At 37.1% G+C, this 12395-nt stretch overlaps 1 protein-coding gene across 6 annotated transcripts in view; it reads left to right on the forward strand.

Moving 5' to 3' along the window:
• The window catches only part of IL1R1 (interleukin 1 receptor type 1), a 56514-nt gene that overhangs the window by 42152 nt on the left and 1967 nt on the right, over nt 1–12395 (forward strand). For all 6 annotated transcript variants that reach the window (XM_037057335.1, XM_037057337.1, XM_037057339.1 and 3 more), the window contains 4 exons: nt 1956–2070; nt 2851–3002; nt 11140–11283; nt 12076–12243. In XM_037057335.1, coding sequence (XP_036913230.1) covers nt 1956–2070; nt 2851–3002; nt 11140–11283; nt 12076–12243 — 579 coding nt within the window. The remainder of the gene's footprint in view (nt 1–1955; nt 2071–2850; nt 3003–11139; nt 11284–12075; nt 12244–12395) is intronic.

Here is a 12395-nt window from a genome sequence, read left to right on the forward strand (position 1 = left end):
AAAAAAAAGGGAAATCTCACCTTTTATGACAGCATGAGTAGATGTGGATATTATTATGCTTTATTATGCTAACTGAAATAAACCAGTCAGAGAAAGACAGATACTACCATAAAATCTCGCTTATATGTAGAATCTAATGAAGAAAATAAGCTGATGAATAGAATAGAAACAAAGGCAAGGATACATGGAACAGATTGACAGCTGTCAGAGGGGAGGAGATTGGAGGGACTGGATGAAAAAAAATGAAGGGATTTTTTGCTTAAAGCAAAAAATATATATATATATATAACACATAGACACAGATTTAAGTGTAGTCATAACCAGAGGGAAAGGGGCAAGAGCTAGATGGAGGTGGGTAAAGGGAGGATATATTGGGACAGAGAGAGACTTTGCCTGGGGCAATGGGCACATATTACAGTGTGCAGATGATTTTTCATTGAGTTGTACACTTGAAACCTATCACTCTTCAATAAATTCAATAAAGAAGAAAATAAATAAACATAAAAACAGATTTTTGTATCAGGATCAAAAATCAAGTTGGCATACAGCATTATTTTCTGTAATAGTAAGTACATGAAGACAGAGATTAGAAGATAAGAGTTTGTTACCTGTGGATTCTGTACTTAGCTGAATTGTTGTTTATACAATAACCATTGTATGAGACATTGTTAGTTATAAACTAACAATAGGAAGGTAATATAAAGACATTCTTAGTTATAAACTAACAAAGATGTGAAAACTGAAAATTGAATATAGGCCAATATAATCTAGAGCAGTATTTCCCCTTTTTTGTGTGTGTTATTGTTCCCCTTGAGAGCTGAAAGAGGCATTTTTCCCTAGTCTTCTTCTTTACATGTTAATACCGCAGATAATATTGTCTATCTATTGATGTACTATAGTTTGAAGGGCCACAAACAATTGCAACCGCTAAAATTCTCTTGCCCCCTTAAAACTATAAAACAGTACAACAGTGAAAGTATTATTTGCTCCAAATAAAGTGTACATAGATATTTACCTGATTTGATAGTAGAGATTTTAGAAAAAAATAGCAAAAACAGATAAAATAAACATATACATTTGACCAAACAAAAAATTAAAATATCTGTACCAAATAATTATAAATAAAAATGAAATAAAAGTGACTAATGCTGAAGGATTTTTGGAGTAGTTTTTGTGTATGATAAAGAATAATACCCGTAATGAATAAAGAACTCAGCCACATCAGTAAGTTTAACATGAGAATGTGATTAATGGATAGTAGGAATAATAACCAGTTCTTAAAGGCAAATGAACACTCAACTTATGAAAAGCCTGTCAATTCACTATTAATTGAAGAAATGCAGGTGAAATTTAAATGAAGTTTTTTTCTTTTCTGAATTGGCAGTGACTGGTCTGGGAGTTGGGGAGGGCAATGGCAGTTGCACACACTGCTGGGCGCAATGTGGGCTTGCAGTCTCATTTGGGAAAGGGTGGTCAGCTTTTAAAATGTGTATCGACTTTTAACTGAATTCTACTTCTAGATTTTCGTTTAAAGTAGTACTTAAGGATATGTATAATATTGACATACAAGAATGTTCATTGGAATAGTAATCATAGTAATGAAAAATTACAAACAATTTAGCAATGGGACAATAATTAATCACATTGTGTCTGTATTGTGGAATATTAAGCAGCCCTGAAGGGCTAATGGCATGAGTCAGCATTCCCAATGCAATAATTATTACAAATAGTATACATTATATCTCATTTTAAAAAGGGCATATGTGCATAGAGAAGATAAGATATGAGATAAATAATGTTACTAATAGTGGTCACTTCCGAGTGGTAGGTTTAAGGGTGATCTTTCTTTTTCTTTGTGTTTTCATATAATTTTAAATTTTTATTCAGTAGTAATTTGTTAATACAGATCACATAAAATCAATTAATGCTATGATTAAAAATACATTGCTTTGCAGGATCCCAGCTACAACTGATATGCAATGTCACTGGCCAGTTCACCGATATTGTCTATTGGAAGTGGAATGGGTCAATGATTGATGATGATCCAGTGCTTGTGGAAGACTATAGACTGTAAGTATGCTGAAAGCCAACCTTACAATAGAGAAGTTTTGGTGCTAAATTGCATGTTATACTTTATATAACTTTGATGGTTTAACCTAATAGCAAAAGTTAGTTGACAGTTGATTGGTTCTTATCTCTTTGCTGCCCACACTGAGTTTTGCAAAGCTAAACAGAATTTAAGAGGTCTTGTATATTTAGGATAAAAACACATGTCATTGTGGTGCAAATTCAGGACCATTTAGAAGGCTTTCTCTTAAATTAGTTATATATGTTGCAACAGTCCAGTGAAACAATTTTCCTGAATAACCTTCATGTTATTCTATTTTTTAACTACTCTAAAAAAGACTCATTAAATGGGGTCAGGAATCATGCACTCCACTTCTCAAATCTCCAGAGGCTACCTATAAGCTTTCTAGCATTAAACTCCTGACTCCTTAGCATTACATTCCGACCCTCTGACACCTGCCCACTCTACTGTTTTTCCATATATTTTTCTCTGTGCCCCATGGAGACCTAAATGCACATATCTCTATTTTTCTTCTTGAAAGCTGGTGATTTTAATTCAGTTTCTCTGCTGCCGAGTCTTTTATTGACAGTGGCCCTAGGGCTATCACATCTACCATCAGTGTGGCTAGCAGCCTGATTGTCGCACATGTTCTTAAGGACTGGCGATTACTTCTGGTGCAATTTATGAAACAAATTAAGAGATAAACCATGCACATGTGTCTTATTTGTTGTTAATGCAGTTTACTTAAATAACTTTATTTACTCTCTCTCCCTCTTGAACAGAGTGGAAAATCCTTCATCCAAAAAAAGAAATACATTCATCAAAATGCTTAATATTTCAGAAGTGAAAAGTAAATTTTATCTATATCCATTTACCTGTGTAGCCAGGAATACATATGGTATAAATGCAGCATATATCCAATTAATACACCCAGGTAAACAACAAAACTATTTATTGGGAATGTAATTTTGTTTTAGCATGGTATGATTGTGTAACCTTGAAGTTTTCAATGCTATTTCCTCTGCCCAAAATGCTCTTGGATTCCTGTTAACCTGGATAACTTCTTTTTTCTCTTCTTGGCTGAACAATTTCTTCTGTTAGGGAGCTTTTCTGTCCTGCTCTCTGCCAAAATGCATGTACTTCCATAGCACCACATGTCCCCATCACAATTTTATCATACTTAATTGTCTTTACTTGACTATAAATTCTGTGATGGTGCAGACCGTTTATTTTACTAATTATTCTATTTCCAGAACTAGTAGCAACTTAAATCTGGTCATGATAGATATCTAATGAATGTGTTTAGGTGAATGATGGATGCACAGGGGAAGTCTAAATACCCACGTTCTGGAGAGGATGTGAGAAGTCATTGATTTTCATCAGTTGTATATTCTTTATACACAGTATTGAGTATTTGTGAAATATTTTAAGATTAGTTGTAGTTAAATTAAAATAGGGTATTTATGAATGCATACATGAAACAAAATCTAAACAAACTGTTAGAACTGTAAGTGAATTTAGCAAGATCACACTAGTCTACATATATGCATAGTATTGCTATGTCTGTAAGTACCAACAACAAACCAACAATACCAGTAGAAATTAAATTGAAATGATAACCTTTAAAAAATAGCATCAAAGATTATCAAAGTCATAGGAATAAATCTAGCAAGAGCTGTTCAAGACCTCCATAATATAAACTAAAAAACAAACAAAAAAATTGTTGAGATAAATTGGAAAAGGCCTAAACAGATGGGGCAGTATACATCGTTCATATATTGAAAGACTGGGTGTTATAAAAATGTTAGTTGTCCCCAAGTGAATTTATAGGTTCAAAACCATTCCACTAAAAATCTCAGCACAATTTGTGCAAGTATGGGTGTGTGTGTGGGGGGTGGCGGGCACGTGGTTTTAGGTGGGCTTACTTTAAAAGTCATAGGGAAATGTAAACAGCCAAAAATACTCTCAGGGGTGTCCAACCTTTTGGCATCTCTGTGCCACACTGGAAGAAGAAGAGTTGTCTTGGGCCACACACTAAATACATTGTGACACGTAATCACAAAAAAAGTCAGATAATATTTTAAGTGAATTTATGATATTGTGCTTAGCTGCATTCACAGCCATCCTGGGCTGTGTGCAGCCTGTGGGCCACAGATTGAACACCCCTAATGGTCTTGAATAAAAACAGCAAGTCTGGAAGATTCATACTAGAGGTATCATGATCTTATATGAAGTTACAGTTATGAAGACTATAAACATCAACTATCCATTTAGCTGATTGGCTGTTGGTCTGGAAAGTGGTATATCTTGATTTTTACTTTATACCTCAATCAATTGCAGACAGATCAAAGACCTGAAATGAAAAACTAAAATAAGAGAGCTTTTAAATTCTCTCTTCTTGATGCCTACATGGCCCCTGACATTTAGAAGTCACTTTCTTCTTTTTTCTTCTTCTTTAGATGCTCCCTTTTTATCTCCCTTTCACCTTACTCCTTTGCCACACCTGCTCTGTAATCAGTCATTTTTCTTTTTTTAAATTTAATTCTTGTTCAAGTACAGTTTTTTGTCTTATATTCCCAACATTTCCCACCCCCCCAGTGCTCCCCACCTCCCTCCCATTTCCATCCCCTACCTTAGTTATTGTTCATGTGTCTTTTATACTTGTTCATGTGAATCCTTCCCCTTTTCCCCTGTGATTCTCTCCCCTCTCCCCTCTGGACACTGTCAACCTGTTCCCCATTTCAGTGTCTTTGGTCATTCTTTGCTTGCTTGTTTGTTTTGTTGTTTAGATTCCTGTTAATGGTGATAGCATATGGTATTTGTCTTTCACTGCCTGGCTTATTTCTCTCAGCATAATGCTTTCCAGTTCCATCCATGATGTTGCAAAGGGTAGGAGCTCCTTCTTCCTTTCTGCAGCATAGAATTCCATTGTGTAAATGTACCATAGTTTTTTGATCCAGTCATTGACCGATGGGCATCTAGGTTGCTTCCAACTCTTGGCCATCGTAAACTGTGCTGCTATGAACATCGGGGTGCATAGGTTCTATTGGATTGGTGCTTCAGGGTTCTTAGGATATACTCCTAACAGTGAAATTGCTGGGTCAAAGGGCATGTCCATTTTTAGATTTCTTAGAAAATTCCGTACTGTTTTCCATAGTAGTTGTACCAGTCTGCAATTCCACCAACAGTGAACTAGGGTCCCCTTTTCCCCACAAGCTCTCCAGCACTTGTTGTTTGTTTATTTGTTTATGATAGCCATTCTGACTGGTGTAAAGTGATATCTCATTGTGGTTTTAATTTGCATCTTTCTGATAGCTAGTGATATCCAGCATCTTTTCATGTGTCTCTGGATCCTCTGTATGTCCTCCTTGGAGAAGTGTCTGTTCAAGTCCTTTGCCCATTTTTTAATTGGGTTGCTCATCTACTTTGAGTGGAGTCATGTGAGTTCTTTGTATATTTTGGAGGTTAAACCTGTGTCTTAGGTTTCATTAGCAAATATATTTTCCCAAACAGTTGCTTTTCTTTTTATCTTGATACTGTTTTCTTAGCCATGCAGAAGCTTTTAATTTTGATGAGATCCCATTTGTTTATTCTTTCCTTTATGACCCTTGCTCTAGGGGATATATCAGTAAAAATCTTGCTGTGTGGAATATCTGAGATTTTGATACCGATGTTCTCCTCTAGGGCTTTAATGGTTTCCCGGCTTATATTTAAGTCTTTTATCCACCTTGAATTTATTTTGGTGTATGGTGTAAGTTGGTGCTCGAGTTTCATTTTTTTACATGTAGCTGTCCAGTTCTCCCAACACCATTTGTTGAAGAGGCTATATTTACTCCATTTTATGTTACTGCCCCCTTTGTCGAATATTAATTGACTGTAGAGAGTTGGGTTTATTTCTGGGCTCTCTGTTCTATTCCATTGGTCTATGTGCCTTTTCTTATGCCAGTACCAGGCTGTTTTGATTACAGTGGCCTTTTAATACAGTTTGATATCATGTATTGTGATCCTTCCTACTATGTTCTTCTTTCTCAAAATTGCAGCTGCTGTTCCTGGTCTTTTATGGTTTCATATAAATTTTTGAAGTGTTTGCTCTATGTCTGTGAAATATACCATTGGTACTTTAATAGGTATTGCATTGAATCTATACATTGCTTTGGGTAGTATGGACATTTTGATGTTGTTAATTCTTCCAATCCATGAACATGATATATGTTTCCATTTGTTTGTGTCTTCCTTGATTTCTTTCTTCAGTGTTGTGTGGTTTTCTGCATACAGGTCTTTTAACTCCTTGGTTAGATTTATTCCCAGATATTTTATTTTTGTTTTTGTTATATCGAATGGGATTTTTTTCTTGATTTCTGCTTCTGCTGTTTCATTGTTGGTATACAAAAATGCCTTTGATTTCTGGATATTGACTTTGTATCCCACTGTTTTGCCAAATTCAGAAGCCGAGTTTTATTAGTTCAAGCAGTTTTTTGGTAGAGGCTATAGGATTTTCCATGCACACTATCATGTCATCTGCAAACAATGCCAGTTTTGTTTCCTCCTTTCTGATTTGGATGCCTTTTATTTCCTTTTCTTGTCTGATCGCTGTGGCTAGAACTTCCAATAGTATATTGAATAGAAGTGGTGAAAGTGGACAACCTTGTCTTGTTCCTGATCTTAGTGGAAAAGCTTTTAGTTTTTGCCCATTGCGTATGATGTTCGCTGTACGTCTTTCATATATGGCCTTTATTATATTGAGGAATGCTCCCTCTAGTCCCATTTTTCTGAGTACCTTTATGATAAATGGGTGTTGTACCTTATCAAAAGCTTTTTCCGCATGTATTGATATGATCATGTGGTTTTTGTCTTTGCTTTTATTTATGTGATGTATTACATTTACTGATTTGCGAATATTGAACCATCCTTGCATACCTGGGATGAATCCCACTTATTTGTGGTGTATGATCTTCTTGATGTATTGTTGGGTGCGATTTGCCAATATTTCATTGAGGATTTTAGTGTCTATGTTCATCAGCAATATTGGCCTGAAGTTTTCCTTCCTTGTTGTGTCTCTGTCTCGCTTTGGAATTAGGATGATGCTGGCTTTGTAGAATTCTCCTGTGCAACAATTTGGTCCAGGGCTTTTGTGTGATAGGAGTTTTTTATTACTGCTTCAATTTCATCTTCTGTTATTGGCCTGTTCAGGTTTTCTGCTCCTTTTTCATTGAGTTTTGGAAGATTATATTTTTCTAGAAATTTTTCCATTTCACCTAGGTTTTCAAATTTCTTGGTATACAGTTCTGCATAGTAATTCCTTACAATCCCTTCTATTTCTGTGGTATCAGTTGTAATCTCTCCTCTTTCATTCCTGATTGTGTTTATTTGGGTCCTCTCTCTTCTCTTGATGAGCCTACTTAAAGGTTTGTCTATTTTGTTTATCTTTTCCAAAAACCAACTCCTGGATTCATTGATCCTTAGAATTGTGCTTTTAGTCTCTATGTCATTTCATTCTGCTCTGCTCTTGGTTATTTCCTTCCTTCTACTTGCTCTGGACTGTCTTTGTTGTTGTTCCTCCAGTTCTTGCAGGCATAGGGTTAGCTTGTTTGTTTGAAATGTTTCTATTTTCTTTAGGTAAGCCTGTATTGCTATGAACTTCCCTCTCAGGACTGCCTTCATAAGTTTTGGGTTGTTGTGAGTTCCTTTTCATTTGTTTTCAGAAACTTTTTGATTTTGTCCCTAATTTCAATCTTGACCCATTCTTTGTTTAATAGCATACCATTCAGTCTCCATGATTTTGGGTGTTTAGGTTTTTTTCCTGTGGGGTTAGTTTCCAATTTCAGTCCCTTGTGATCAGAGAAAATGCTTGGTATGATTTCAATTTTCCTGAATTTGTTGAGACTCATTTTGTGTCCTATCATGTGGTCTATTTTCAAAATTGTCCCATGTGCATTTGAAAAGAATGTGTATTTAGCTTCTTTGGGATGAAGGGCTCTCTATATATCAGTTAGGTCCATTTCATCTAGGGTGTCATTTAATGCTGCAATATCTTTGTTGATATTTTGTTTGTTAGATCTGTGCATTTTTGACAGTGGGGTGTTAAAATCCCCTACTATAATTGTGTTGCTGTCAATATCTTTCCTGAGGTCCTATAGGATTTCTTTATATATTTGGGTGCTCCTATGTTGGGTGCATATATATTTACAATGTTAATGCCTTCTTGGTGGATTCTCCCCTTGAGTATTGTGAAGTGACCTTCTGGGACTCTCTTTATGGCCCCTTTTTTGAAGTCTATTTTGTCTGATATTAGAATTGCTATCCCAGCTTTTTTTTCTTGTCCATTTGCCTGGAAAATTTGTTTCCAGCCTTTCACTTTTAGTCTATGATGGTCTTTTGACCTGAGGTGGGTCTCTTGTAGGCAGCATATGTGTGGGTCATGCTTTCTTAACCATTCAGCTATTCTGTGTCTTTTAATGGGTGCATTTAATCCAGTTACGTTTAAGGTTACTATTGAAAGGTACTTATTCATTGCCATTTGTGTACCTGTGTTCCTCTCCGTCTCTCTCTTTTCCTTCCTTTCCTTAAAGCAGCCCTTTTAGTAATTCTTGTAGAGATGGTTTGGTGGAGGCATATTCTTTTAGACTTCTTTTGTCTTGGAAGCTCTTTATTTGGCCTTCTATCTTGATTGAGAGCCTTGCTGGGTACAGTAGCCTTGGTTGTAGGCCTCTGTTTCTCATTACTTGGAATATTTCTTGCCATTCTCTTCTTGCTTAGCATGTTTCCATTGATAAGTCAGTAGCCAACCTTATTGAGACCCCCTTGTATGTTACTTCCTTTTTCTCCCTTACTGCCTTTAGGATTCTCTTTTTGTGTTGGAGCTTTGCCATTTTAATGATGATGTGTCTTGCAGTAGGCCTGTATGGGTTCCACCTGATTGGGACTCTGTGATTCCTGGATTCATGTGACTTTATCTCTCCTCAACTTAGGAAATGCTTCCATTATTACTCTTTCAAATAGGTTTTCTATCCCTTGTTCTTCTTCTCCTTCTGGCATTCCTATTATTTGGATATTATTACGTTTCACATTGTCTTGCATTTCTCTTAAACCCTCCTCATTCTTTCTGATTCTCTTTTCCATTACTTGGTCCATCTGGGAGATTCTTTCTACCCTGTCCTCTAGCTCACTTATGTGGTCTTCCGCCTCATCAATCCTACTCTTCATACCTTCTACTGTGTTCTTCAGTTCAGAAATTGTATTCTTCATTTCCTCTTGGCCTTTGCTGATGGTTTCTATTTCCTTTTTCATGTTGGTATAGTTTGCAGAGAGTTCATTGTAGCTCCCCTGTAGTTTCTGGTAGCCCGTGGTAAGCTGTTTGAATTTCCTGAGAACCAGTGCTTTGAATTCAATATCTGATAGTTGAGTTGCCTCTATTTCATCTAACATTCTTTCTGAGACTCCCTCCTTTTCTTTCATTTGGGGATTGTTTCTTTGTCTTCCCATTGTTTGTGTTGCTCTTCTTGTTAGCCTTGGCTTCTTAAATTGATCTGTTCTGGTTCCCTGGGTTTATGGTGTGAATGTCTGTGGTAGGATGCCTGTGAAATACAGTGGTGTAGTCTCCTGCAGGTATCTTGGTTTTCTCTGCTTCCACCTACCCCTCTTGTTGTTTTCCAGCTGGTCAAACCTTTTCTTCTGTTTGACTTTTTCACTAGCTGCAGCAGCCTGAGGGGTAATTAGTGTGGCCTTTCTTGCTTCTTGGTGAACTCACCTGGTCTCGCCAGTGCCCTCCCATGATCCAGACTGGTGCTGCTCTTAAGCGCCCCGCTGAGAGCAGATTTATCCCCAGGTTTCCCAGCCCTGGCCTGGCATGAGGGTGAGTGCTCGTAGCCAGGATTTCCTGGTCTTGTAGCCTTGGGTGTGGACCTTTCCCAGTGCTATGGCTGAACATACAGGGCAACTCACAATTCTCCCAAGCCGGCAACCACAGCCTGACTCCCGGGTTTTTCAGTCTGCACCCGGCCAGGTAGGGAGGGAACTGATGACTGGCTCTCTTCCAGGGGCCTTGCTGGCAGCCCGCAGCTCCCAGAGTCTGTGGGAGAGCCGACTCAGGCCCAGTGCTACAGGAAACGCACGGGCGACTCTCAGTTCTCCCAAGCTGGCAACCATAGCCCGACTCCTTGGGTTATCAGAGCTCTCTGGTTTGCTTCCTAATGCCCACTCCTCTCTCTGGCACTATAGGCAGACTGATCTTTTTTCTGGTGTTTTTCAATCTGTGCCCAGACAGGTAGGGAGGGTGCTGATGCCTGGCTCTCTCCCAGGGTTGTTGTTGCTGGCCCTCAGGTCCCAGAGACCAAGGGGGACCGGCTGGGGCCCTGGCACAGCCTGGCGGAGGGCCTGCAGCCTCTGCAATATTCCCTCATACCTTGTTGACTTGCGGTTGTCTTCTCTCCTCAACCTCTGGTCATTCAGTGTCTGCTACTCTTTCTGGAGTACTGCCTTCCTATATGCTGGTTCCATGTTGGCTATCCGCTGTGCTCCTCCCCAGATCAGCTCAGTTTTTTTCCGGTGCATGAGGGGAAGCAAAATCCTTTGTCCTATTCTGCCGCCATTTTAAAACCTCTCCTGTAATCAGTCATCGAATGAATAATTAGCCAGTGAAGCCCAGAGAACATGTAAATGAGAAACATTTTGTGTGGCATCCCTAATCCCCTTTTTCTTCCAGCTTTTACCTTTTCTCACCTGACTCTTCTAGGGACCCCTAGGAAGTTTTGTGGGCTTTTGACTGACTTTGACTCATTTAATATGGAGTACTCTATTCTATTTGTTATTTTTCTATGAGATTGTATATTATATCACTTAGGTGGAAATTAAATACCATACACTTTTTTTATATAGCATCCATTCTGGATGGCCTTGTATATTAATATCCATTATTAAGTGATAATGAATGGGTTAATACTATCTGGGATTTGGCTAATCTGGTGCTGCAGGCTAATACCAAATATGGTTTCACTGGGATGATAATGTTTAATTTGCCATGCTCAAATTTTAATTTATTTTGTTCTAATATTTTTTTGTCTTTTTTGCTATAGTTCCCAGTTTCCAGAAGCACATTATTAGTATATTTGTCATGTTAACAGTAGTAATTACAAGCTCTGTTTTCATCTATAAAATCTTCAAGATTGACATAGTACTTTGGTACAGGGATTCTTGCTATGATTTTCTCCCCCAAAAAGGTACAGTTTTATATTCTGTGGAATGTTTTCTTGTTGAAGAGAGGGGCTAGTTAAGAGATGTAGAAGATAACTAAGAGGGATTTATTTAAACTTTAAAATGAAATGTAACATGCACTAAAATAGTAGTTATTTTTATGTATAATTGTAGTTTCATAAGTGAACAGGCTGAAAAGCATTGTTTTCCAAGTTACTGCCTTAAAGTTTGTAATGGTTGGATAAACAGGCATTTAGAGCATGTGTTTATAAGTCCGGTTATTCAGAAACCATTGTTGAGGATCCTCTCTGTGCTGAGTAGGACACAGATCACCCAAGGTTTGACATCAAATCAAAGATAAGATTCAATTTTCATGCATCAGAGAAGCACTCTCTTATTTAAAACCTTGTAAAAAAGCAAATACTACAATAATATATAAAAGGGAGAATGCTAGAATTCAGTGCTATTACATTTGGGAAAAAAGATAAGAATTGGAAGATAGTTTCTGTACAGAGAGGTAAAGAACTCTGCATGTGAGGTAACTTTCAAATAATAGAAGAACATTTTGGTAGTAAAACAAAATAAGTACAAAGTTGTAAGAGTAGAACACTTTCTAAAAGGTATGAACATTGGTATTGTAGCTTCATTCATATCGTTTTATGAAAAAAGTAATCATTCACTTTTTAAAATTTAAATTATTTTATTATTGTTCAATTATAGTTGTCTGTATAATAATTCATTCTGAAATGCATGTTTGCAATATTGACTTTACCAAATCTCTTTCTTGTGGTTCTAAAATCTAGCATTTTTCCCTTTAGCTTCAGATGGAAAGACCTATGATGCATACATACTATATCCAAAGACCCTTGAGGAAGGGTCCACCTCTAACTCAGACATTTTTGTATTTAAAGTCTTGCCTGAGGTCTTAGAAAAACAGTGTGGATATAAGCTGTTCATTTATGGAAGGGATGACTACGTTGGGGAAGGTATGAACATAATGGGAAGAAGTAAAAATCTTGTTTTGAAACAAATTTAATTATTAAATTAATTGGGTTAGGTTGGATTTCATCTTTCTAGAAAACTGTGGCATCGGCACACATATTTGACAATTTTAAGAACCTCTTCTGTGGTGCATAAT

The sequence above is a fragment of the Sturnira hondurensis genome, unplaced genomic scaffold, assembly GCF_014824575.4.
Source record: "Sturnira hondurensis isolate 20B ecotype Veracruz unplaced genomic scaffold, ASM1482457v3 Scaffold0009664, whole genome shotgun sequence".
Taxonomy (NCBI): Eukaryota; Metazoa; Chordata; class Mammalia; order Chiroptera; family Phyllostomidae; genus Sturnira; species Sturnira hondurensis.